Source organism: Hyperoodon ampullatus, assembly GCF_949752795.1.
Source record: "Hyperoodon ampullatus genome assembly, chromosome: 14".
Lineage (NCBI taxonomy): Eukaryota > Metazoa > Chordata > Mammalia > Artiodactyla > Ziphiidae > Hyperoodon > Hyperoodon ampullatus.
Genome location: NC_136927.1, coordinates 52,602,060 through 52,629,987, shown reverse-complemented (window position 1 = coordinate 52,629,987; position 27,928 = coordinate 52,602,060). Strand labels below are relative to the sequence as shown.

The following is a 27,928-nucleotide window of genomic DNA, read 5'->3' as shown; positions in this document are numbered from 1 at the left end:
TTTCGGAGAACCAGCTTTTGGTTTCATTGATTTTTCTCTATTGTTTTTCTCTTTTCAATTTCATTGATTCCTGCTCTTATGTATACTATGTCTTTCCTTGTGCTTGCTTTGTGTTTATTTTTTCTCTACTTTTTGGAGGTTCCTGAGATCGGCTGATTTAGCTTTCAAAAAGATCGCTGGCTGCCGAGGGAAAAATGGACACAGGCTCAAGATGATGGCGGGTGATAGCTGGGGAAGTGGAGAGAAGTGAGTGGATTCAGGAGGTGTTCTGGAAACTGAGATGACAGAAATGTCTGATTACTTATGGGCGGGAGCACCTAAATTTTTGGTGTGAGTGGCTGGTTGGCTGGGCATGCCATTCATTGAGTTGGGGACACTGACAGGAGGTCACCCCTAGGAAGTGGAAAACAACAGCTCTGCTTTGGCCAAGTGAAGTGTGAGGTGCCTATGGGGCATCCATGGGGAGAGGGGTATCAAGCAAGAGGTCGACCTGAAAAGTTTGGAGTTCCAGGAGACCCTGGGGCCATATTGAATTTCATGGATTCTCAGATGCCATTAGTTTGGAAGAAGTGCATTATCTTATGATCATTAAGAATGTTGCTAATTAAGCTATAGTGCACCATCAACTGTTACATGAATCCCAATGTCAGAGATGTTAAAGTGTAACAGTATGTGCATGTTAGAATTGGGGAAACTTGATGGTTGAGAATCATAAGCATTTTGATGGTATTTAAAGCTATGGGACTGGATGTGAACTTGGGGATGAATAGATGGAGAAGAGGTGCTGATCCCAGAACAGTCTGGGTACCCCAGCCTCTGAGATAGGGCTAAGGAGATGAGAAGAAGCAGCCAGGTCAGAAGGAGCATCGAGAAAACCCAGTGTTCTGGGATGAGACTTTTGGGAGGGAGAGTGTGAGTCTTTCAATGCTTCTGGGTGGCCGACGGGATGAGGGCTGAGGAGTGACCATTGGATTTGGCAATGTGGAGTCACTGGGGACCTGGCAACTGCAGTTTTGGGGAGTGGTGAGGATGGAGGCTGAGATGACGTGGGTGGAGGAGAAAAATGAGAGGTGAGGAAATGAAGATCCAAAGGATAGAAAACTCTTTCAAGAAGTTTTGCTGTGAAGGAAGCAAGAAATGGGGCTTGGGGGACTGCCCTCGTGGTCCAGTGGCTAGGACTCCGCACTCCCAGTGCAGGGGCCCTGGGTTCGATCCCTGGTCAGGGAACTGGAACCCATATGCTGCAACTGAAGACTCCACATGCCACAACTAAAAGATTCCTCATGCTGCAACTAAAAAAAAAAAAAAGATCCTGCATGCCTCAAGGAAGAACCCACACGTGGCAACGAAGATCTTGCGTGCCACAACTAAGATGCAACGCAGCCAAATAAATAAATATTAAAAAAAGAAGAAATGGGAAAGAGGGGATATATGTATACGTATTGCTGATTCACTTTGCTATAGAGTAGAAACTAACACGATATAGTAAAGCAACTATACTCCAATAAAAGTTTTTTTTTTAATGGGGCTTGGTAGCTGGAGGGGAGTAAGAGATCCAGGGAGGTGTTTTTTTTGTTTGTTTTTAAGATAGGAGATACAGGAGCATGTTTGTAAACTGCCAGCAATGACCTGGGAGAGAGGGGAGGCGGCTGGTGAAGGCAGGCAGAGGATGGCTGTAGGAGCAAAGCTGCCCGGGGGTGGGGGTGGGTGGCGGTGGGGAGAGGTGGGGGGTGAGGGGTTGGGGGGAGTTAGGGGGTGTGAGAGGAGTGGGGGGTGGACCCGGAAGGGAGGGGGAGGGCCTTGTCAGGGCAGCACTAGGAGAGAACGCTGGGGTGGGGGGCATCCATCACCCATGCGGGTCCAACCATGTGACACCAAGACGGTCTGATTTCGGGGCTGACTCTTTCCACACACTCATGAACACCTCAAAGGCAGGACCACAGTGTCCTCATCCCAGAGCCTGGGCACATTAAGCTGCTTAACAAATGTTCATTAAGGAAACGTATCCATCCTCTTGTTAAATGAAAAAAAAATTGTAATACAACTGTGTCCCGTTTGGATTTTCCCATTCCATGATTTTTTTATATTGGGATTTTGTAGTGTGTGTGTGTGTGTCTGTGTGTGTGTGTCTGTGTGTGTGTGTATGTAGGTGAGGATGACACCCAAAACTAATGGTCACATACAAACATGAGCCCCAGAGGATGGTGCCCGGTGCCCAGTCAGTCCAAGCTGGTACGGAGCGGGGTCCTGCCGGGCTGGGTCTGGTCTCAGGACCTGCGTCCCTGACTCGGATTTCTCAGATCATGCGTTTGGTCTGTTTAGCTGTTTGTTTGGTACTGAATGAGCACTTAAGCGCCAGGCACTAGTGTGCAAAAAGATCATGGCCCCTCCCTCTCAGAGTCGGGGGGGGGGGTCGAGTGGAGGGAGGGACATGTCAATCAAAGACTCACAGCTATGCGGGGGAGGAGGGTGTCCCTGCTATAAGACCTGGTTCTGGGGTCTCCCTGGGGGGCATTTGAGCTGAGATCTGGGGGATGAGGGGATTTCGCTAGGGGAAGGGGTGCAGGTTGGGGAGAGGGAACAGCCAGGCAGGGGGCCCTGGCCGGGGCGGGGGAGGGCGGTGGGAGTCTCTTCCCTGCTGGCTTCTCCTGGCTTGTAGTGAGGGGCTGGACCAGGACACTTCCCTGTGAGGGGCCTTCAGAACCAGTGGAGAGGACTAGGGGTGCTGCCCCCCACCGTGCCTCAGTTTTCCTTTCTGGGAAATGGGGATAAACGCCCCCGTCTTGCTCTGGGGTGGAAATCATAGCCCTGGCTGTGCCTGGTTCACTGCAGCCGGATGTCTCACGTTTTCATCGCTGCCCTCCTGCCCTCCCGAGCCCCCGGTCAGCTGCTGGAGGGGGTGGGCCCCAGGGCCAGACAGATTTGGAAGGAGGAGCCCCAGGGCCTCGGGGGTTAAGTTTTCCTCGGCCTGGCTCTCCTGCCCTCAGCTCTCTCCCTGGCCCCTCCGAGCTCTTTGATGGCATTAGAGCCAACCTTTTCCAGATGTGCTGAGCCGAGGGGTTTGCCGGAACTTCATCTGCCTCCGCCAGACGGCCCCCTGCCAGGCCACCTCCCCCCTCTGGTGGGGTTGCCTGCGGCCCTCAAGGCCACATGAAGTCCTGGACTTGGTGCTTTTCTTAAAACGTGGCCTGCTTTCCTGCCCCTCCTCGGCCAGCCTGTGTGGTTCGAGAAGCCCACGATGTGTCCACCTTCCCCCCGACTGGACCGTGGTTTTGGGCTTGAGTGGGAGCGGCGGCCTGGGCGGGGGGACACTGCCCTCTGGGCCTTCTGTCCCTTCCGTCCGCACTTGGGAACGACTAGCTTGGACTGTGGGGAGACCAGAGCCTGGAGGACCCTGCCGGCTGCCGCAGAACTGCGGTGGGACTGCCCATCCCCCTCCCCGCCGGCCCGCTGCTATTAATCAAGAGATTAATAATCTCCTGCCTCCCTTTCTGAAACCCCCACTCCCGTTTCCTGTTGAGTCTCCAGTCTGTCTCGGTACCTCCCAGTCTGGTCCTCCTCGTGGTGGTCCCTGCTGAGGAAGTGGGGCTGGGGCAGGAGCCGGGGCCTGCAAGCTGCGGTGCCCAGTGAGGGAGGGGGGGGCCCCCGCCTCCACCCGATGAGGTCTCTGCCCTGGCAGAGTCGTTCCCAGCAGGCAATGCCCGGACGATGGCCCTGTCCTGGCACCCACTGAAGGACCTCATGATGCTGTGGGGACATGGCCTTTGGAGGCCAGAGAGCCATGGCCTGGGCTTACACACCTCCAGTGACGGGCACCTCACCCCTCCTGGAGCTCTTTCTTCATATTCCCTCTCACATGACCTTGTGCACCCAGGGCCACCTTTGGAGACACACAGGACTCATCTGCACCCTATCTAGGACAGTCACTGAGTGGCTGGAGGACTGCAGCCAGGACTCTCAGAGCACCTCATGACCGCTGTGCTCACTGGGAGGGTCCCGGGGGCGCTGCAGAGGGCAAGGACCTCCTCAGACTCCTGGGAGGGGTCGGGGGGCAGCTTCGATGTGTTGTTGAGCAGGAGAGAACATGGGGCTCCCATCAGGAGGTCTGGTTCAGTCAAACCTCTGCTGCTTTATCACCTGGAATCTGACCCCCTCTTTGGCCTCAGTTTCCCCTCCATCACGTGTGGCCATTCATCCCTGCTGGCCCCTCTTTCTCGGCCAGCAGCCTCCTGACTCACTTCCTCACCTCCCATCTCTCCTGTCCAATCCGGCTGCCATGCCAACACAGGTGGGGTCTTTCTTGAAAGCAGATCTGATCATGATGTTCCTCTGAGCCACAGTGCCTGGGTGGCTTCCCCATGGCCAGGAAAAGGGTGGTCTCCCCGTGGGTACACAAGGCTGTCTGTAGAGGGGTGGAAAAACTATATCAAGTCTTGTGTTTATTTTTTAATCTACAAAATAAGAGAGAAATTAAGCTCTACTGATTTTTTATACATGCAAAGATGGTAAATAATACACGTATATATACATGTATAAATTAATAGAATCTCCTGCAGGCTCAGAAATATGTTACTGATCAGGAGCATCCCTGGATGCCTGGAGAGCATAGCCAGTCTCCACGGACGCAGTCCAGACTCCTTGCCTGCACTACAGGCTTTCACAGCTGCCCCGAATGCCCTGTCTGCCTGTCCAAGCACTCTGCCCCCCAAATGCACTAAACTTCACCCACATTTCCTGGCTCTCCTGGTGCTGGTTGCCTCCTCACCTTTTTAGCTCAGCAGAGCTCCCTCAAGTGTCACTTCATGTGGGAAGTCTTTGCTGGCCACTCCTGGTGGATGGAAGTGGCCATGTCCTGCTCCCTCTCCCTGCATCCATCAGTTTCCATGGATGCCATCCTGAGCTCCTCCAGGGAGCCACCCCATCTTGGTTAGCATTACAGTTCCTGGCCTGGGACTCCATCTGGTACAAATGATTCAGCGATTGTTTTATTCATTCCACCAGTCTTTATTGAGCATGTATGATGTGCCAAACCCTGAACTAGGCCTGGGGTTCGTGGAGGAGACAGACATCAGACAAATGATCGCACAGGTGCGATCACCCTTATATACGTGTAAGGCTGATAAGTGTTTAGAAGTCAGGGTTCTATGACAGTGTAAATCGAAGGGACTCAGCCTGCAGTGGGGTGGGTGGAACTGATGGGTGGGCTGATCAAAGAGGGCTTCTCAGAGGAGGCGACACTAGAGGCTGCATTGGAGTTAGTGGACATCTTGGGCAGAGGGAACAGTGGATGACAAGCCCTGATATAGGAAGGAGCTCTGGGGGTTCAGAAACTCAAAAGCCGATTGCTTCTGGAGTTCTGAGTAGCCTGGAGGCGGGGCGGCAAGCAGCGGGGCAGCCAAGGTAGACAGTGGTTAGAAGTCTACGTGGTCATACTAAGGATTTGGTTTTTGTCCTAAGATTGAAGAGAAGCCAGGAAGGGTGCATGGAGGAGATTTGTGCTTTGAAAACATCACTGGAGCCAGCTTCTGTGTATAGGCTGGAAGCCTGGGCACCAGTCAGGGGCCATTGCTGCTGTCTGGGAGGGTGATGAGGGAGGCTGGACTAGGGCAGGGTGGGGGAGAGCAGTGGGCAGGTAGGATCTACTTGGTGAGCGATCTCCATGGACTCGTCGATGTGAGGCGCCAGAGAGGGGTAAGGTCAAGGTTTCCATGGATATTTGTTGAGTGAATACAACCCCCTGGAGAATATATGTCCCTGAATTTGCCGAGTGACAGCGAGGGAAGTCCCAGGATCTGCCCTACAGAGGGAACAAATACACAGAGATCAGAAGTCCCTAGAATTGGTCTGTCTTGGAAAAAAAAACCAACAACCAGGGCTAGTGAGACACCAGATGGGAGACTCCACATTGTATCTGGAGAATTTCAGGGTAGCAAGGGATCTGTATGTTTTTGCATCTCAGCCCAGACTTCACAGGGGGTTCAGAGAGGCAGGACTTGTTCAACGGCTCACAGATGGGCAGAGTTGTATTGGGATCAAGTGTTGGTGAGGATGTTTTAAACCACCCAGACTACGATATTTTGATATGGCAGCCTGAGCAAACTAATACAAATACCTAGGGGTAAATTTAACAAAAGATGGCACACTGCTGAGAAAAATTAAAGAAGACTTAAATAAATGGAAAGTTATACCATATGTATGGATAAGAAGACTCAGATTATTAAGATGTCAATTCTCTACAAATTGATCTATAGATTCCATATAACCTTATCAAAATTATAGTGGGGTTTTTTTTTGCAGAAATTGATAAACCAATTTAAAAAGTCAATGAGAATGCAAAGGACCTAGGTGTCCAAGACAACCTTAAAGGAGAACAAGATTGGAGGACTTACATTGCTGTATTTCAAGACTTACTATTAAGCTATATTAAATAAGACAGTGTGGTTTTGGTGCTAGGATGGACAAACAGATCAATGGAACAGAACAGAGAGTCAAGAAATACTCATATTTAAACAATCATTTGATTTTCAACAAGGCACTAAATAATTTAATTTTAGTGGGAAAATTTAGGCCAAAAGAAGGTCTTTTCAATAAATTGTGCTGTAGCAAGTGGATATCCAAATGGAAAACAATGAACCTTGACTCCTACCCAGCAGATAGTAAAATTTTAAAAATGATAAATTGAACTTGATCAAAATTTACAACCTGATCATTAAAAATACACCTTTAAGGGACTTCCCTGGTGGCGCAGTGGATAAGACTCCACACTCCCAATGCAGGGGGCCCGGGTTCAATCTCTGGTCAGGGAACTAGATCCCACATGCATGCTGCAACTAAGAGTTTGCATGCCACAACTAAGAAACCCACCTGCCGCAACTAAGACCTGGTGAAAATAAATAAATATATACATACATACATAAATAAATATTTTTTTTAAAAAAACTGGTATCAAAAATACTTCCAAGTTAATAAAAAAATACACCTTTAAGAAAATGAAAAGGCAAGCCACATATTGGGAGAAAACATTCACAATACATATATCTGACAAAGGTCTCTCATATATCTTACAAATCAACAAGAAAGACCCAAAACCCAATTTAAAAGTGGGCAAAAGACTTGAACAGGCACTTCACAAGAGGAGATATCTAATTGGCAAGCATGAAAAGGGGTTCAACTTTAGTCAGTAGGAATTGCAAGTTAAAACCATAATAAAAGAGTACTGCATACACCCTAGAATGACTAAAATGAAAATGATTGACAATATCAAATGTTGGCGAGGTTATAGAGCAACTGGAACTCATACACTGCTGCTGGGCATGTGAACTTGGTTCATCCAGATAGGTTTGGGACAAGTGTTTGTAGCATCTACTAAAGTTAAACATATAATCATCCTATGGCCCATCAATTTTATTTCTAGGTATATACCCTAGAGAAGTGAAAAAGTGTCCATGAAGATTTGTACGAAAACACTCATAGCGTCTTTATTCATCAAAGCTCAAAACTGGTAATAATCCAAATGTCCATGAACAGGAGAATAGACACATTGTGGTATATTTGCATAATGGAATATTATTTAGCAATAAAAAGAAACAAAGGAGTGCTACACTTAACAGCATAGATGAACCTCACAGACAGGATGGGTGAGTGAAAGAAGGCAGACACAAATGAGTGCATGCTGTAAGATTCCATTTATATAAAATTCTAGAACAGGCAAAACTGGTATCTGGCGAGAGAAGTCAGAAGAATGGTTATGTCTGGGGGCTGGGTAATCAATTTGGAAGGGGCACAAAAGGACTTTGGAGCAATGGGAATGTTGGTGTAAACATATTGAATAGGTAAGAGTTCATTGAGCTAAACACTAGATTTATCTACAGATCTTCCTCGACTTAACAATGGGGTTACATTTGCAATAAACCCATTGCAAGTCGAAAATGCATTAAATACACCTACTGAACATTGTAGCTTAGCCTAGCCTGCCTTAAACATGCTGAGAACACTTCCATTAGCCTACAGTTGGGCAAACTCATCTAATACAAACCCTGTTTAATAGTAAAGTGTTGGCCATCTCATGTAATTTATTGAATACTGTACTAAAAGTGAATAACAGAATGGAAGGGTACCCACCGTTATCATAAACAGCTGAAGGCACGTTGGGCCTGAAGAATGTTTGAAGCATTGAACTAAGATTAATTGCTGGATGATGGGGATGCTACAGCAACAAGGTCATCAATTTCTCTCTCTTCTGATAAGTCTGGAGAATAGCTGGGAGAAGGCACTGGGGCATCGGCACTTGTTGATGGTTTAGCAGGCATAGTGTTCTTTGGGGAGATATCAAGTTTGGACTGTCCGGTTTGTTTCTTCTTTCCATTTTATATTTCTCTAGAGCAAGCAAGAACATCCTGTATCTGCCTGTCAGCTCTTGCTAATGTCTCATAATTGACGTCCATTTCTTCAAACATCCTTACACCACTGCTGATAGCAGCAAACGTCTCTGCCAGTTTCTTTACTGTGAACTTTCCTGGTGCCTCAGGCATAACTTCTTCCTCTTTCCTTCCTTCTTTCTTCCTCCAGTTCGATCAGCTCCTCAGTGGAAAGTTCTTCAGCTTCAATACCAACAATCTCATGAACATCCTCTTCGTCAATGTCCAATTCTAGCTGTTTCCCAAGCACTAATGTCTTGGGACTATTTCATCCACAGCAGAATCTTAGTTAAAGCCTTTGAACGTGTTCACGCATGTCTTTAAAACTTTCTTCTAAATGCTGTTCATGCATTGCCATGTGACTCCTTCCCATGAGGCAGCGATGGTCTGGGTAGCATTTCGAATGCTAAAAGCTTTCCAAAACTCTCAGAGTGTTCAGCCAGATCCCATCTCTTCAACAGCCTGCACAGACAGTTGGTGTAAAGAGTGTGCTTTGAATGTAGCTGTGGTGCTTTGGTCCATGGGTTGAATGAGTGCAGTTGTGTCCGGTGGCAACTACACAACCTTGACATCAGGATGCATGTCGCTGGTATGCTGTGGATGCCCTGGAGTGTTGTCTAAGATCAGCAGACTCTTGAATGGGATGTTGTTTTGTCTTCAATATTCTCTTGTCTGAGGCATAAAACACTTCAAAAGCCAGGCTTCAAACAATGCTTATGTCATCCAGGCTTTCTTGTGATGGTGATAACAAACGGGAAATGAATGCTCACTCACATATTTGAATGCTCTAGGGATCTCCGAGTGGTAGGTTAGGAAAAACTTTAATTCGAACCCTGCAACATTTCTACCCCAAAGCAGCCTTACACAGTGTTCGAATGCCTTGAATCCTGGCATTGTCTTGGACTCTTGATGAATGTATGTATGCTCTGGCATACACTTCCAGAACAAGCTCATTTCATTGACATTCAATATTTGTTCTGGCAAATATGTCTCATCCACAATTATCCTCTGCAGCTCTTCCTTAAAAACTTTGGCACCTTCAATATTGGCACTTGCTGCCTCACCACTGACTTTCACATTATGAAAACTATGCTGCCTTTTGAAGCATTGGAACCGGCCATAACTTGGTATAAACATTTGTGTTATTTGTAGAATCATCGACACATTTTTTTAGTGTATGGAAAGACTTCTTGCCTTAGCCTGGCTGGTCAGTAGGCTATGAACTTCTGTACCTGGTCTTCCATCCACGTGACAAGTGTTTTTTTTCTTTTTTTCTTATTTATTTATTTATTTGGCTGCACGTTGCAGCTTGCGGGATCTTAGTCCCCCCACAAGGGACTGAACCCGCGCCCTCAGCAGTGAAAGCACGGAGTCCTAATCACTGGACCACCAGGAAATTCCCAGACAATTTTTTTTTTCCATGTCATCCGTCAGCCCAGCCCTTTTCTTCATGATGACAGTGAATTTAACCAATGCTGATGATTTCACTGCATCACTCATTTGCTTCTTATCCTTTAAGATGGCCAAGATCATCGATTGCCAAAGTCCTAACTCACCTGTGACGGCTGTTACTGGCTTACCGCCTTCATGCTGGGTAGTTATCTTGAGTTTCATCTCAAGAGTAATTGCCCTCCTCTTCTTCTTCTCACCAGAAGCAGGAGACACAGATGGGCATTTTGTAGATACGATGGGACGGGAAAACGTGAAACACAGTATCGAAAAAAATGCTGGCAACACAGTACCCTGTTGAGTATTGGTTGTTTACGCTTGTGATCGCAGGGCTGACTGGGAGCTTCCCATCATCACCAGAGAGTACCATACCCCATATGGCTAGCCTGGGGAAAAGATCAAAATTCAAAATTCCAAGTATGGTCTCTACTGAATGCGTATCACTTTCGCACCATCGTGAAATCCAAAAAATTGTAAGTCAAACCATCATAAGTTGGGGACCATCTGTGTTTTACTGCATGTAAATTATATTTTAATTTAAAAAGAGAAAACAAATCCATTACAATGTGAGGCGTGAACTCAGCGCTTTCCTCCCTGGCACTGACCACCACGCATGGCCACATATTCATGTGTGTGATACAGGATTAGTGCCACCAGCTCTGGCAGAGTGGAGCTTGTACTGCCTCCTTCATTCTTGTATTCCCAGTGCCCGGCACATGGCAGGCACCCCACACGGAAAACCAAGCTGTGTACAGGGTGTTGGGGGTACTGAGGAGGGAGCCTGTCAGCTCTGGCTGGGGCTGGGGGTGCTTCACAGAGAAGGGGATGTGGAGTCACAACCTGAAGGCTCTTGGGGATTTTTCTCAGCAGAGTAAAGAAGGAGGGTGAGTGGGCAGAGGAGCCTGCATGTATGTGCAAAGGCCCAGAGGCAGGAAGAGCTGCTTGTTTGTGCTGTGGTGGGAGGAGTGGAGGGGAGAAAGGTAGGCAGGGCCTTATTTGCTGACCTAAAGAGTGTGGGCAGTCACAAAAGCGGATCTTCATTTTAGAAAGATCAGTGAGTTTGCAGACTGGAGCCCAGGGGAAGGGCTGGGAGTTCTTCATGGAGGGTGAAACGATGGGGACAGCCCATGAACACTTGCACCTGCCCTGGGCATTCAGGGGAGATCTGAGGGTCTGAGCCCTGGCCTGCTGGGCTGGGGAAGCAGCGCCACCTACTGGCTCGCCCTGCTCCTGGACTTCGCAGGCCACCAGGATGCTTCTGGTCCCGCAGTGGGACAGGCCAGCCCGTGGCCCTCAGAAGGAGGGGGCAGAAAGAGACCTTCTCTGGGGTATGAGCTCTCCCTCTGGTTCAGGGGCCTGAGATCAGTCCCTTGTGCAGATGCAGGGAGGAACAATGTTCCCCTGTACTGAACGAACACAAATTAGTATTGCTAGGTTCTGCTAATTCTGCCTGGGTTTGGAACCAAGTTCCACCATCTTCTAGCAGTGTGACCTTGATAAAGTTACTGAAGCTCTCGGTGCCTCGGTTTCCTCATCTGTAAATTAGGAATAGTAATAGCATCCACCTGTCAGAGTTGTTATGAGTCAGCAAATGTAAAGCACTCAGAACTGTGCCTGATACGTGGTAAGTACGCAAAGCTCTTACTATAGCTATTATTATTTTATCACCATCATCACTCAGGGCACGAAGTGAGGAGTGCCTGGCGCCTTTGGAGGGCTCATGGGCTGCAGGCCGAGGGGCAGCCTATGGCACAGGGGGCCTGAGGGCAGCTGTGGCAGCTGGAGAAGGGCTGGGCCCCGTGGCTAAACAGCTCAGACTCTCTCCTGACCACCGTGGGGACAGGTGAAAGGTGCTGGCCAGGAAGAAAGGGGTCAGATCTGTGTTTCGCAAGCCCAGCAGCTACACATCCCTTTCCGCTCTCACACGTGCTCTCCCAGGGAGCCTCATAGCCAGCATCCCAGTCCTCAGCGTGCAGACCCGGAAACGGGCTCAGGGAGGTTAAGGAACGTGTGCAGTTCACATGGTGAATCAGGGGCAGGGCCCTAAACTCTCAGCTTATGACCCCACAGCCCGGGGCTCCATGTCCTCCATGGTGCAGTGGTTATGGGAGGGATTCCATAGCTTTTCTGGTCCCTCTCAGCCAGAGCAACAATCTTCTTTCAAGAATTAGTTTTAAAACTGACTTTTTAAATTGAAATTAAAGCGTCTTCCCTTTCCCAGCTGGGCCAGTTCCTGGCTGGGAAATTCGCAGCAGGAAGAGGGTGTGAGCGTGTGTGTGTGTGTGTGTGTGTGTGTGTGAGAGAGCATGTGAGTGTACATGTGAGTGAGAAATCGTGTGTGTGTTTGTCATACAGACAGTCTATTTGGACTCCTTGGACCCAGTCTCGCCTACCCACTTATGTCCCACCAGGCTCCTTCTATAACTAGTGGTGACAATGACTGGTCCTCTGCCACCCTCCCACTCCCTCCACAGTGGCCTATGCCAGCTGCTTCCTGCCGTGGATCTGAGAGTCCAAAGGCCTGCATTTGCTCTTGGGCACTTCTCCATGCAGACTTCTGGCTCCTCACTTGAAAGTTCCAGCCCCTGGCTGTGCACTGCCAGCCCCTGCCCCGCCCCCCGCCTTCCCACTTAGAGCTCCAGAGGGGAAGCTGGTTTGCCGGAATGTTGACGAAACATGAGTGAGAGGATTTTGTTTTTTTGAAAGAAAAATTAGTGTAGCAGGATTCTTCAGATTTAGTGCAGTATTTCTGAAATTCAAAACCTGACTTATGTATTTTCCTGTCAACAGTGCATCTCAAAACGTCACGCCTGCTGCCACCAATTAATTCATAATTTTCCCATTCACGATTAAGTTGCTTGGTGTCAGCAGATGCAAATTCTGTGAAGTCATGCAGTTTTGCTTTCAAGAGGAAGTTGTGCAGACTTTATCAAGCAGCCAAGTTATAATGATGCGTGTAAATCGAATAATAAAGCCGAATTTTTGACCCTCGTGAAAATCAGTCATATGTTTTTGTGTTTGTGTGTGTGTGTTCACTGAGGTGTAAGTGATAGATAACATTGAATTAGTTTCATGTGTGCAACATAGTGATTCGATATTTGTGTATGTTGTGAAATGATCACCACAAATAAGTCTAGTTAACATCTGTCACCACAAGTAGTTATAAAAATATTTTTTCTTGTAATGAGAGCTTTTAAGATCTACTCTCAGCGATTTTCAAATATGCAATACAGTATTATTAACTATGGTTGTCATGCTGTACATTACATCCCATAACTTATTATAACTGGAAGTTTGTGCCTTTTGACCAGCTTCACCCATTTTGCACTGCTCCCTATCCACCTTCCCCCAGCTTCTGGCAACCACCAGTCTGTTCTCTGTATCTATGAGCTTGGTTTGTTTTCATTTTTTTGTTTTTAGAGTCCACCTATAAGGGAGATCATACAGTATTTGTCCAAGGTCTTTCCATGTTGTCAAAAATGGCAAGATTTCATTCTTTTTTATGCTGAATAATATTCTAGTGTGTGTGTGTGTGTGTGTGTGTGTGCGTGTGCCACATTTTCTTTATCCACTCACCCATTGATGGATACTTTGGTTGCTTCCATATCTTGGCTATTGCAAATAATGCTGCAGTGCACTTGGGGGTTCAGATATCTTTTTGAGTTAGTGTTTTCATTTCCTTTGGATAAACACCCAGAAGTGGATGTTATGGTAGTTCTATTTCTAACTTTTTTAGCAACTACCGTACTGTTTTCCGTGGTTTCCAATTTACATTCCCATCAACAGTGCATGAAGCTTCCCTTTTCTCCATATCCTCGCCAACACTTATTTCTTGTCTTTTTGATAATAGCCATTCTAACAGGCGTTAGGTGATATCTCAGTGTGGTTTGGTCATATATTTTATATTCACTATTCTTGGAGTTTTACAAAATAGTATCAAACTTATTTTCAAGAAAAATTTCAAAATTGGGTGAAAATTTACCATGGAATCCCACAGCAGTTTGCAGGAGCATTTCGTTGCTGCAAGGGCCCCACTACTGAATTGCAAGTATTCACTGGAGTGTCTCTCTCTCATCTATCAGGCTGGGATTTTCTCAAGGATGGGACTCCATTTTATTAATCTGTGACCACAGTATTGCCTGTAGTTGATGCTCAATAAATATTCATTGGGGACTTCCCTGGCAGTCCAGTGGTTAAGACTCCATGCTTCTACCACAGGGGGCAGGGGTTCAGTCCCTGGTTGGGGAACTAAAATCCCACATGCCACGGGGTGCGGCCAAAAAAAAATACATATATATATTCATTGGATGAATCAACCAAAAGAAATAATGATTGGGAAAAAGGTTGGAGTTAAGTGACTTGTGGGTGGTTGGAAGTTGTACAGGTTCTAATGATATTTTTCTTTTCCTTATTCATTATCTTGGGCTGCCTTAACAAAATATCATGGACCAGATGGCTGCAACACAGAAATTTATTTTCTCAGCCAGCCACCTCTCTGTGTCCTCACATGGCCTTTGTTCAGTGTGTACATGTACACAGAGAGAGATCTCTGTCTGTCCTCCTCTTCTTAAAAGGCCACCAATCTTACTGGATTATGGGCCCACCCCTCTGACCTCATTTAACCTAATTACCTCTTCAGAGCCTATGCTTAAGTACAGTCACATTGTGGGGTTAGGGCTTCAACATATGATTTCTGGGAGACACAATTCAGTCCGTAGCAGTCATTTCCCCACCCTAGGGGGCCACCCTTGGAGATTTGTGGGAAGGCAGAGCTGGAAGGGACTTTACAATGCACCCGACACAGAGAGGGGTGGTCACTCACCCAGGGCCGCATAGCCTGTGAGCACAGAGCTAGGATGATGGGCTCTACTGCCTGGGGGGCTCCCAGAGCCCTAGGCTGGGTGGTTTCAGCAGGAGTGGGATCTGGGGTGGGCGGGTAGGTGCTCACACTGTCCTGACTCTGCCCTTGTGTTAGTTACAGGACTCTGATCAGACCCACGTACAGAGTGTCCTACCGCACAGTGACGGCGCTGGAGTGGAGGTGCTGCCCTGGCTTTACCGGGAGCAACTGTGACGAGGGTGAGTCTGCCGGGGGCAGGGGGCAAGAGGAGGGGTGCTGGCCGGGCCGAGCTTCAGAGTTCTATGGATGCTCCTCCCTCCCCTGCCCTCCTTCTGTGAGCAGCTCTCCTTTCTTCCACATTCCTTCCTTCTTTTTCCTAAGCATCTCTGAACCAAATGCTCGGGACTGGCCAAACTGGGGAGAGCCCGGCATCCTGCGTGTGGGCACAGAGGTGGGGTCCTGTGTGCACTGCTTGGGCCAGGCATGAAGGAGAATCGTAAGCCCTGGCCTGAGGAGGAGAGTCAGTGTACAGCCTATTTCTTCTGCTCTGGCTCTGACTTACCCCAGAGCCGGGGCAGGCAGAGCTGGATATCTGGGCTCTGAGCAAATGCAGATGAGGAGCCAGGAGCCTTGAAGCCATGCCGGTTGTAGAATAAGGCAGATGGACCTGGTGGGCGGCAGCAGCAGGAAGGCCTCACCCTGCTGCCCTGACCCTGTTGCTGGGCAGGTGCCCAGAGGGAGGAGGGGAGGTCGGGACCCAGAGCCGGAGCCTTCCTTCTGAGCCCCGGAGCCAGGCTCATTCTGGCTCTGGAGCTTGATGGGCCCAGAGAGCAGCGCTCAGGTGGGATTCAGAGACAGCGACAGAGCCCATCCCTGCCGCACTCACATCCAGGGACAGTGGGTCCTGCCTGACAAACAGGTTTGCAGCCCACCTGGTTTTCCAGAAGAGCTGGGCAGTCCCAAGGCTCAAGGGTCAGTTTTGAATTTGCAAACAGTAGTTCTCCTCAACCTCTACTTTCTGACAAAATGATCCTCTCTCATCTTTTTTTATTACATAACTTACTGATTTTAGTTATATGTATATTTAAAATATAAGTACTCTATATGTGTATACTTTTATTGTAAACTGCCTAAAAGTCTTTGGATTACAAATAATAGCCTAAGAACAGGAAGAGCAGTAATAACAATGATGATGATGCTTCAGTGAGCCTGTGGCCCAAAGCTGAGCCGAAGGAAGGGGTTGGGACGTGGAAGCATCCAGTGGTAACTCCTTTACTCGTTTGTGAGCCTGATTCTGGGAAGGGAGGTGGACAGCCTCAGGGGCTGGCCCATACTTGGGGGGCACAGGACTGCCTTTCTTTGGGGAGAAACAGAAGGGACCCCAGGTGTGAGGGGCTGAGGGGAGGCCTGGCTCCCCCAGGTGAAGGCGTGGGTGGCAGGACTTTGTGCTTTTTGTGTTGAGTGACCACAGCTCACACTGGGTCCCTTGTTGAGGTCGGAGGCCCTCAGAACCAGGATTTGGACCATGGTTGTGGGAGAGAACTCCGGCCCCTCCAACAGAGTAGAGCAGACCTGTCCTCTGGATTCTGCGAGGGGCTGGGGAGACAGGGCTTTCAAGGGCAGCGACTGATTTACCCTTAAGTAACTGACTCAGCGCTTTTCAGTGACCAATAAAATAAATACCGTTGGCTCCACCCGATGAAGTACTGGCTTGCCATCAAGACCTCAACTTTAGAAGCCCTCCCTAATCCTTACGAAGGCTCCTGGGTCCTTCTTTCAGCTCCGGAGCCTCCGAGGGCCCCCCCACCACCACCGCCACCTCGTCATGGCCTCAGCCAACTATAATCATATGTCTTCACATCGGCCTCCCCCCGCCCCTCACCATCCTGCAGGGCTGTCCAGTTCCTCCAGGGGTAACTAAGCCCCACCCGAATGGGGCCCCTTCCTTCCTCTCTTGGAAACACTGCAGTCGGTGCTGGAGCATATATGTTTTTCATCTCTCTTCATATTCTCTTCATTAGAGGAATGAATGAACCACGAGATGAAGTGTAGTAAGTCTCAAAATGTGTAAGTCATAATTCTCACACAAGTGGCTTGTGAGCGTGCGTTGTGTTGAACTCATGGATTGTGGAACCAGCAACATGGCAAAGCTGATTCAAAAGAGATTAGAGAAACTGATAAATATGCAGATTGGGGTCCCCAAGACCATGCTTAGGTTGCTTCCCTGAACCAGAGCTCTTAGTGGGACTCAGTCGTGTATACATGGTGGCTTCCTGCATGGCTGAGCTGTTTCTAGCCCCTCTGGTGGTTGAGCTGGCACAAGGGATGCCCCCAGAAATCACAATGTTGGCATAGACTATCTGGCCCAAGGCTCCCAGACCCTCTTATCAGATAGGACATTTCAAGAGCTTAGAGATACCTCCCAGGTGTCAAGTGCAAAGACCAGACCTCTCTTTGGGTTAGGTTTACTGCTGTGTGTGTGTGTGTGTGTGTGTGTGTGTGTGTGTGTATACACATATATATGAATATACACATATATAATGCATATATTTCACACATATGAAAATATAGGAACTATGATATATTTTAAATATATATGAAATAACCTGAAATAAAATCACTACGTTAGATCCTACAGGACAATAAAAACAAAACCTTTGGGGTTATCCTTTCTACTGAGCAGAAATCATTTACATATCCCCAGTTTTGTACAAGTTAGCATCCAGCTTTGCAGAACCTGGGCTGTAATACACAGTGAATGGCAAGTAAACGAGGTGAACTTCCCCCAGAATGTCCCATGGCCCTTGGGTGGGCTCCTTAGAGAATGCTGTAGCGTGACACTGAAAGGTTAGGCCATCACCTTTTTGCCCACGTCCATGTTTTGGGTAATTCTTGCAGACCGAATGGATGAAGCACAGCATTTGGCGAGCAGCAGACCTGGCATATGTGGGGGGCAATCCTCGTCCTCAGGGAGGTTCTGCCCATCTGGACAGAAGCAGGTTCAAGCAGGGCTGGGGGCCCATCCTTCCTGGGAGAGGAGATGTAACTGTGAGCTGGTCAAATGCCCCCAAAGGTGCCCGCCCTTGAGAGCTTGGCACCTCACTTCCAGAAGAAAGCTCTGACCTGGTAGACCACAGGGATATGGATTATCAATGCACTCACCAGAAACGTCTGGGCGTCCTGAGCTAATTATTAAGAGGTGTCGGTACCACTCCAGACACTGTCAGCCTCAGAGTCTCTGCCAGACCCTCCCTGGTGGAGGAACCTTCCAGATTCGCCCACTTCGATGAGGGATGCATGTCCATCTTAGGGCATGGGATGAGGCTTGCCTCTTTCAGGGAGTATCAGGGTTGAGCAGCCCCTTCCCAGCTCTGAGCACGAGGGTCCTGGGAACCCTGCGGGGCTGAGGAATTCCTGGGAGCGTGAGGCCCTGGGCTGAGGTCGGGACTGGCTCCTGTAAGCCCTGGTAAAGACTCTGCATTCCCAAACATGAAACAGTAATGACAGAAGACAAAATCAAGGCGCTGTCCGTGACTTCAGACACATTCCTGAGATGGTTGTGGAGGGGTCTGGACCATGAACTCCCACTCGGTTCCCAGTCCAGCCTCTCTGGAAATCCAACAGGTCAGAGGTGCCCTCCTCTGTGGTTTTGCTTTGGTTCAGATGAGATTCCCCAGGAGATGCATCTTTCTCTGCTGTGTCTGGCTTTCCTTCCAAGTTGTCAGGTCTCTGGTCTTATGACTTGGGGCTGGGACTGCCTTGGGGTAGGTGGCTCTTGCCTCCCAGGTGGCCTGTCTCTGGGCCTGCTTCCCCCCTGATGGGTCTCCCCCTCCCTTTCCTCCCTGGACACCCCAGGAGTGCTGGCCTGAGGCTTGGGGATACTTTCCTCCATAGATAAGTCTATATACAGTTGATCCTAACTATTTGAGGATTCCATATTTGTGAATTTGGCCTACTTGCTGAAATTTATTTGTTACCCCCCCCCCAATCAATGACCACTTTTGTGGTCATTCACAGCTATGTGCAGAGTGACAGGAAATTTGAGTCGCCTAACACGTGTGTTACCAGCTGAGGTTGAACAAGGTGACCGTCTGCTTCCTCGTTCCAGTTTTCACGCAAACAAGTGTCCTTTTCATGGTCTGTTTAGTGCCATGTTTTTCGCATTTTTGTGCCCCCCCGCTTTTTTTGTGACAATTCCCTTGTCCAAAATGTCCCCAAGCATAGTGCTGTCCAGTGTTCTTAAGTGCAAAAAGACTATGATGCGCCTTCCTGAGAAAATACATGCGTTAAGTAAGCTTTGTTTGGCATGAGTTATAGTGCTGTTGGCTGTGAGTTCAACGTTAGTGAATCTACAATATATGTTCAATAAGATGTCTTTAGATAAAAGCCCACATAAAACAAGGTTATGTATTGATTAGCTGATGAAAATGTTGTGACCAGACACTCACAGGAACCAAATCCTGTATTTCCCCCATGAGTGATGGTTCAGTATTCACTAATTCAGAGTTCTGGGGACTTTATGAAATGTTAACTACCATGAATAAGGAGAATCAACTGTATCTATGGATCTATAACATCTATCTAAAAATATTTTTTTCTTATTACAAAAACAAGTACGTGTTCCGTGTAGAAAAAGTGAAAACATCCAGAATTATACCTCTTAAGGTAACCTCCAGTCTCACTTTGGTGAAAAGCCTCCAGACCTTTTTCTGTGCTTACATGTCTGTTGTACTCTACATGCTGTTTGATAACTTTCTTTTACACATAAATTATCATGAACATCTCTCCTTGTCAGTAGGTTGCTTTCTCTTGTATCATTTTCAGTGGTGTGGAGTTTGGGTATACACTTTATTAACTATCCCCCACTAGAAGATATTTAAGTCGTTTGCATTTTAAAAATTGCTGTAAACATCTTTTTTTTTTAACTGAGGTAAAATTTACATATACAGAGTACACCAGTTCTAAGTGTACAATTTGATGAGTTTTGATAAATGCATACATGTTTCCATCACCTCCCAGAAAGTTCCCCCACTTAGCAACCTCTGTTCTAATTTCTATCATCATAGATCAGTTTTACCTATTCTTGAACTTCATGTAACTGGAACCATACAGTATATACTCTTTTGTGTATAGTTTCTTTCACTTAGCATAATGTTTTTGAGATTTATTCATGTTGTTACATGTGTATCAGTAGTTCATTTTTGTTACTAAGTGTTGTTCCATTGTATAAATAACCACAATTTTATTCACCCATTCTCCTGTGGATAGATGTTTGAGATATTTCTAGTTTTAGCCTTTAAGAATAAAGCTTCTGTGAACATTCTTGTATATGTCTTTCTATCAATATGTATGTTTTTACTTCCTTTGGGTAAATCCCTAGGAGTGGAATTGCTCGGTTGTGGTGTATGGTTAACTTTATAAGAAAGAGCCAAACTGTTTTCTAACGTGGTTTTACCATGTTACACTCCTGTTAGCAAAGTATGTTCTAATTCCTCCATATCCTTGTCAACATTTGGTGTTGTCAGCCTTTAATTTTAGCCATTCTAGTGGGTATGAAATGCTTTCTCATTGCTCCTCCCTGTTGACTTACGATGTTGAGCATCTTTTTGTATGCCTAACTGATGTGCTTACTAGCCATTTGTATATATTCTTTTGTGAAGTGTCTTTTCAAGACTTTTGCCTGTTTTTAACTGAGTTGTTTAATTTTAATAAGAAACAGCCAAGTTGTTTTCCAAAGAGATGTTAACGTTCTATACTCTCACAAGCAAAGTGTTCCCATTGTTCCACATTCTTGCTAAGATTTGATGTTATTAGTCTTTTTAAATTTAGCTGTTCCAGTAAGAATGGAATGGTATGTAATTGTAATTTCTTCTTTTTTAAGACTGTTTTGACCACTCTAGTTCTTTTGCATTTCCATAAAAATTTTACAATCCTTTTATCAATGTCTACAGAAAAAAAAGTCTATTGGAATTGGGATTAGGATTGTGATGAATTTGCAGACCAATTTGGGGAGAATGGAGGTCTTAATAGTGAATCTTCTGATTCATGATCATGGTATAGCTCTCCATTCATATAAGCCTTTAATTTTTCTCAGCAATTTTTGTAGTTTTCACAGTGGAGGGCTTGCTTGTCTTTTATTACATGTATTTCTAAGTATTTCATATTTTTAGTGCTTCTAAAAAATGGGATTGCTTTAAAATTTTTCATATTATAATCATTTTGCTGTTACTATATAAAAATATATTTGATTTTTGAATATTGATCTTGTGTCTGAAAACCATGCTAAATCCATTTATTAGTTCTAGCAGCTTATTTATTGATTTGTTTGGATTTTCTAAATAAACTATCATGTCTTCTGTGAACAAAAACATTTTTGCTTTTTCCTTTCAAATATTTTGCCTTTTATTTCTTTTTCTTGCCTTATTGGACTGGCTAGAACTTCTAGTAAAATGTTTAATAGAAGTGGTGAGAATAGATATACTTGCTTTGTTCCTTATCATAGGGGAGAAGTTCTCAATATTTCACAATTAATTATTAAGTATGTGATTAGCAGCAGATTTTTTTTTTTTTTTTTTTTGCGGTACACGGGCCTCTCACTGTTGTGGCGTCTCCCGTTGCGGAGCACAGGCTCCAGACGTGCAGGCTCAGCGGCCATGGCTCACAGGCCCAGCCGCTCCACGGCACGTGGGATCCTCCCAGACCGGGGCCCGAATCCGTGTCCCCTGCATCGGCAGGCGGACTCTCAACCACTGCGCCACCAGGGAAGCCCAGCAGCAGATTTTTTATATATGCCATTTATTAGATGAGGACAGTCACTTCTAAGTTTGTTGAGAGTATTTGTCAGGAATAGGTGCTGAATCTTATCAAATGCTTTTTCTGCATCTATATTGAGATGATTATATTTTTATCCTTCATTATGCCAATGTGGCACATTGCATTGATTTGGAATACTAAACTAACTTTTTGTTCCTGGGAATAACCTTATTATTACTGGGATAAACTTCTTTTAGATACATTATTCTTTTTTATATTTCCATATTTGTTATTTATCTGTAATTTTCCTTCCTTCTAATGTCTCTCAGTTTTTAATTATGAGGACTTAGCTGTTCTCATAAAAAGACTTGGGCATTTTTCCTCCTCTATTTTCTGAAAACTTTTTTTTTTTTTAAAGATCATATTGCTTTTTCCTTAAGAGTTTAATTGAACTTTGAGTTCACAGTGAAACCATCTGGACCTGTAGTTTTCTTTGTGGGGAAGTTTTTGTTTTTTTTTTTTTTTGCGGTACGCGGGCCTCTCACCGTTGTGGCCTCTCCTGCCGTGGAGCACAGGCTCCGGATGCACAGGCTCAGCGGCCATGGCTTACGGGCCCAGCCACTCCACGGCATGTGGGATCCTCCCAGACCGGGGCATGAACCCGTGTCCCCTGCATCGGCAGGCGGACTCTCAACCACTGCGCCGCCAGGGAAGCCCCTGTGGGGAAGTTTTTGATAACAAATTCATTCTCTTTCATCTATATAGGGCCACACATGTTTTCTATTTCTTATTTTAATAATTATTTACACATTTTAAATTAACTTTATTGAAGTGTAATTTGCATACAACTCATTACATTATTTAATTTACACACACCAGGAGTATACAGTTCAATAAGTTATGACCCCATGAATGAATAATTTTCTACATAATTCTCTTTTCTCTGGTATTCCTCTCACCAAATTTGCCTCAGCCTCCCTGTACTCTGATTTCTCACTCTTCAATTCAGAGAGATTGCCATGTTCTACATAGTGTCACCCTCATGTGCTCCAGTGCAGAAAGTGCTTCCAGGAATGACCTTGTCTGTTTTCCTTCTCTCAGGAATCAGTGCTCATATTGTTCAATGTCTGTGAACATTTGTTTCATAAATTTCATCCCATTTTCTAGTTGTTCATGGTGGGAGGGCAAATTCAGTATGACTTAATCTATCATGACCGGAAGCAGAAGTTACATATTTTCCTTTATTGGGTTTCTAGTTATACTTCTCTGTATCATGTATTAGTACTCTTTCTAAGGATTAAAATCTGTATCCTTAATTTATCATAGTAAACTTAGAGTAAATATGGGATTATTCCATGTAAAATGAAAGAAAATTTTAACAGTACAGTTTTAACAGTTCATTTATCTACCCCACCATCCTTTGTGCTATTGTTGTCATATGCTTTATTATTTATTTATTTGTTTGTTTTAAAGATTTATTTATTTATTTATTTATTTATTTATTTAGGGGGACATTGGGTCTTTGTTGCTGTGCATGGGCTTTCTCAGTTGCAGTGATCAGGGGCTACTCTTCGTTGCAGTCCCCAGGCTTCTTATTGGGTGGTTTCCCTTGTTGCAGAGCATGGGCTCTAAGCACACGGGCTTCAGTAGTTGCAGCATGTGGGCTCAGTAGTTGCGGCATGCAGGCTCTAGGGCACATGGGCTTCAGTAGTTTAGCTGCTCCACAGCATGTGCGATCTTCCCAGACCAGGGCTTGAACCCATGTCCCCTTCATTGGCAGGCAGATTCTTAACCACTGTGCCACCAGGGAAGTCCTTCATATGCTTTAAATATGAATATGTTATAAACTTTACAATTCAATATTATACTTTTTTGCATTAAACAGTCAGATTACTATTTAAGAAGTAAAGAGAAGGAAAAGTAGTCTTCTCTGTACTCCATAGTTATCATTTTCAGTGATCTTTATTTCTTCCTGGAACTCTGAGCCTTCATCCAGAATCCTTTTTCTTCAACCCCAAGAAGTTCTTTCAGCATTGCTTGTAGTACAGATCTGCTTGTAGTGAATTCTCTCAACTTAAAAAAAATTTTTAGTAACTATTTTGCCTTAATATTTATCTATCTATCCATCTATCATCTATCTATATTATATATATATCATAAAATACACATAACAAAATTTACCATTTCAGCCATTTTAAAGTGTATAATTCAGTGTCATTAAATACATTCACAATGTTTTGCAACCATCACGCTATCTAGTTCCAGAATTTTTTATCACCCCAAAGGGAAACCCTACACCCATTAAACAGTTATTTCTCATTCTCTCCTTCCCTTAGCCCTTGGCAACCACAAATCTGATTTCTGTCTCTCTTGATTTGCCTATTCTGGATATTTCACGTAAATGGAATCATATAATATGTGGCCTTTGTGTCTGGCTTCTTTTACTTAACATAATGTGGGGGTTTTTTGTTTTTACTTTTGGCTGCGTTGGGTCTTTGTTGTGGTGCACAGGCTTCTCATAGTCATGGTTTCTCTTGTTGCGGAGCATGGGCTCTAGGCGCGTGGGTTTCCATAGTTGTGGCACGCAGGGTCAGTAGTTGTGGCACGTGGGCTCAGTAGTTGTGGCTCGCGGGCTCTAGAGTGCAGGCTCAGTAGTTGTGGTGCATGGGCTTAGTTGCTCTGTGGCATGTGGGATCTTCCTGGGCTAGGGATCGAACCCATGTCCCCTGCATTGGCAGGCAGATCCTTAACCACTGTGCCACCAGGGAAGCCCTTGACATAATGTTTGAAGCTTCATCCAAGTTGTGGCATATATCTGAATAATGAATAGTATTCCATTATATGGATGCACTACTTTTGTTTATTCATTCATCAGTTGGTGGACATTTAGGTTGTTTCCACCTTTTGGCTATTGTGATTAGTGCTGCTATGCACATTCATGTACAGTTTTTTGTTTGAACACCTGTTTTTGATTCTTTTTGGTATATACTTAGGATTGGGATTTCTGAGTCATTTTGTAATTTTCTGTTTAACTTGCTGAGAGACTGCAAAACTGTTTTCATAGTGGCTGCACCATTTCACATTTCCGCCAGCAATGTACAAGGGCTCCAGTTTCTACACATTATCTACAGTACTTCATTTTCCATTAATTTTAAAATATTTTTATTGAGTTTATAATTGTGGATTGATTTTTTTTTTTCTTTCAGTTATTTTAAAGTTTGGTCATTCTATTGTCTTTTTGCATCCATTATTTCAGATGAGAATCTGCTGTCATCATATTGTTTCCACACTAAGATTGTTTCCTTTTCTCCTCTGGTTGTTTTAAGATTTTTTTTTTATCCTTGCCTTTCAGCAGTTTGACTATGATGTTACCAAGTGGGATTTTAGAAATCCTGCTTGGGGTTGTTTGAGCATCTTGGATCTATAAGTCAATGTTTTTGACCAAATTTGGAAAATTTTGTCCATTATTTCTTCAAATATATTTTTCTGCCCTATTCTCTCCACTCCTCTTGAGATTCCATTTGCATACATGTTAGATTGCTTGATACTGTCATTGAGGATCTTTTTTCCCCTCTGTTCTTCAGATTGGATAATTTCTGTTGATCTGTCTTCAAGTTCATTGACTATTTCTTCTGACTTTTACAATCTTCTTTTAAGCCATCCAGTGAAATTTTCATTTCAGATATTATTCTTTTCAGTTCTAGAATTTCTGTGTGTGTGTGTATGTGTGGTTTTTTGTTTTGTTTATATTTCCCTGATAAGATTTCTGCGTATAATTTATTTTTTATCCAAGAATGTATATGTAATAGCTGCTTTTAGGTCCTTGTCTTCTATTTCTAACATCTGGGCCATCTTATGGTTCGTTTGTACTGATACTTTTCTCTCGACTTGGGTTACATTTCCCCCTTTCTTCCTCCCTCCCTCCCTTCCTTCCTCTTTCTCTCTTTCCCTCTTTCTTCCTTCCCACCTACCTTCCATGTTAACAACTTTTGCTTGTATACTGGACCCTTTGAATGATATTTTGTAGAGATTCTAGTTTCTTGGGAGAGTGTTGATTTTTGTTGTAGCAAGCAGTTAAATCACTATACATTTGTGGAGGCTTGGTTTTTATACTTTATTGGGGTGGATATGTAAATCTCTTAGACCTGGGATATAGCTTTTTCACCTAAGGCATAGCCTTTCTCTAGTTTCAAAGGCAAGCTTAGTTAGGTGTTAACTAAACCCCTTAACTTGGAGAGACTCAAGCTCTAAATCACCTTCCTTTTATTGGGTAGCAGCTGATACATCAGCTCAGCTTTTGTAGCCTTCCCACTGTTGTTTTCTGCTGAGCTCATTGGAATCTCCGCTACACATGCACAGTTCAGGGATCAGCCAAGGATTTCTGAGTAGTTTGTACACAGAGTTTGAGGCTCTCTGCTCTATGTTGTTCCTCCCTAATTAGATTTCTTCCCCCAGTTTCCAGGTCCTCTGGCAGCCTTAAGACTAAACAACTGCAGTTTTTGATTTGAGTTTTGGCCACCCTGCACTGCTTGAATTGGGGTGTGCCCTTGGGGGAAAAGCCATGTAATGTAGAATTCACTCAGTGCTATTCCCTTTTTGCAAGGGTTGAATTCCCACCAGTTTCTGCTGGCTTTTTGTTGCTCTCTAGTGCCTTCAAATAGTTGTTTAAAATTTTTTATCTAGAGTTTGTTATTTTTATCTAAAGTGGAATTAGTCTGACACAAGCTACTCTATCCTTACTGGCACTGGAACTTTGCGACCATCTTTTTAGTTAAATTTTTGTCCATACCTTTAATGATTTCCTTAGGATAAATTCCTAAGCAGAATTATTGGGTCAAGGGGCATACACACCACATCAAGGTTTTTGAATCATACCGCCAAATTAGCCCCTAGAAAGGTTGCTGATTACACTGCTGTGGACAGATTGAGAAATTCTAGAGGATAATTTCCATTGTGGTACCTGACACAGTGCCTGGCACTTAGGGTCCGTAAAGGCTGTTGACTGACTCTGAATCTGGAACATGATTTTTGCCAGTGCTGATCAAAGGAGTCAGCATTAAGCATGGGATACAGTACTGTTACTTCCTCACTAGAACTAATTTTAAAAGTGTTCCTTAAGTCACATTCCACCAGTAGATGTCCCTCCAGTGAGTTCAACTGGCTGGCAGCAGAAGTGACACCAACACCTTTACCAACATCATATAATCACGTCAGTATTCCTCACCTCTGAAATGGTATTTTATACTTTCAAAAGGGCTTTCAGTCACGTTATTCTGTATTTCCACAGTATAGATGCTGCTATATACTGTCTGTGTCCTCCCTCCCAAGATTCATATGTTGAAACCTGTTCCTCAAAATATAGGTATATTAGGGGCCTTTGGGAGGTAATTAGGTCATGAGGGTGGAGCCCTTATGAATGGGATTAGTGACCTTGTAAAAGAGACCCAAGAGGGCTCCCTCACCCCTTCTGCCATGTGAAGACACATGAAGAAGACAGACACCTGTGAACCAGGAACTTGGCCAAATTCATCCAGCTGAGAAGTGGCTGATACAGAATTGGAACCTGGGTCTCTTGCTCCTGATTAAATGATCCTTACTCTTAGTTACCTGTGACCTTTAAGGTCTTGGGAAATCCCACTCAAATTTGCCCCAGCACAAAGGACAGATCAGCTGGACTCTCAGCTGGCTCCTTCATGCAGTACCTGATGTGGCCTGGTCCCTGGTGTTTTAAAGGCCAGATCTCATGTTGCTTTGGTGTCGTGGAGGAGCTTTGCCTCAAATTCATCAGGAGATGATAAGTTTCATTCAACTAGGGGATGTTTCCTGTGTGTGTGTGTGTGTGTGTCTGTGTGTGTGTGTGTTTGTGTGTGTGTGTGTGAGCTGGAGTCCTGGCCAGGACAGGAAATGAATCCTCTGGGCCGCCATATGGACAAGGGCAGGCCTGGGGCGAGGTGGCTCAGCCAGTGCATCCAAGCACTGAACTGATTGATTTGAGTCCAAGATGATGCTGACATTTCACCCCTGGCTCGAGCTCTGTATATGAGTGTGTTTGTGTTTTGAATGGCTGAGGGTTCAAAGCCAGAAGGAGTCCTCTTGGGAGGAGGCTGTAGCCTCCTGGCCAATCTGCAGAGCTCAGCATTTTAGGGAAATGATGTTCAGTGAATCTGATGTTGTTTCCGAGACTTGCTACCATGGCTGCCATTAAAGGGTGGGACAAGCCAGTAGAACCATATATTCAAATTAGCCTGGAGGTTCCAGGCACTGTGCAAGATGCTTGGGTCACATTGATGAAAAGGAGACCTCAGGAGCTCCCAGATGGGGGTTGTGTATGTGTTGCTGGGTGCCGGGGATAGAGGGTGAGCAGATAATCTGGTCCAAAAAAGCCTTTGATAAAGACTTGTTAGAGGTGTTGTGGGACCCACCTGAGGTCGGGATTGGGGAAGGGGCTATCTTCCTCCAGCTCAAGACC

The 27,928-nt window shown here is 45.3% G+C and overlaps 1 protein-coding gene across 2 annotated transcripts in view; it reads left to right on the top strand.

The window, feature by feature from the left end:
- The window catches only part of COL26A1 (collagen type XXVI alpha 1 chain), a gene marked incomplete at both ends in the record, with an annotated part of 175,641 nt that overhangs the window by 60,795 nt on the left and 86,918 nt on the right, over window positions 1-27,928 (top strand). The window contains one exon of one of the 2 annotated variants that reach the window (XM_079720271.1): window positions 14,848-14,945. In XM_079720271.1, the coding sequence (XP_079576397.1) occupies window positions 14,848-14,945 (98 nt within the window). Of the gene's footprint in view, window positions 1-14,841; window positions 14,946-27,928 lie in introns of both variants that reach the window. The other variant, XM_079720270.1, reaches the window with a different exon arrangement.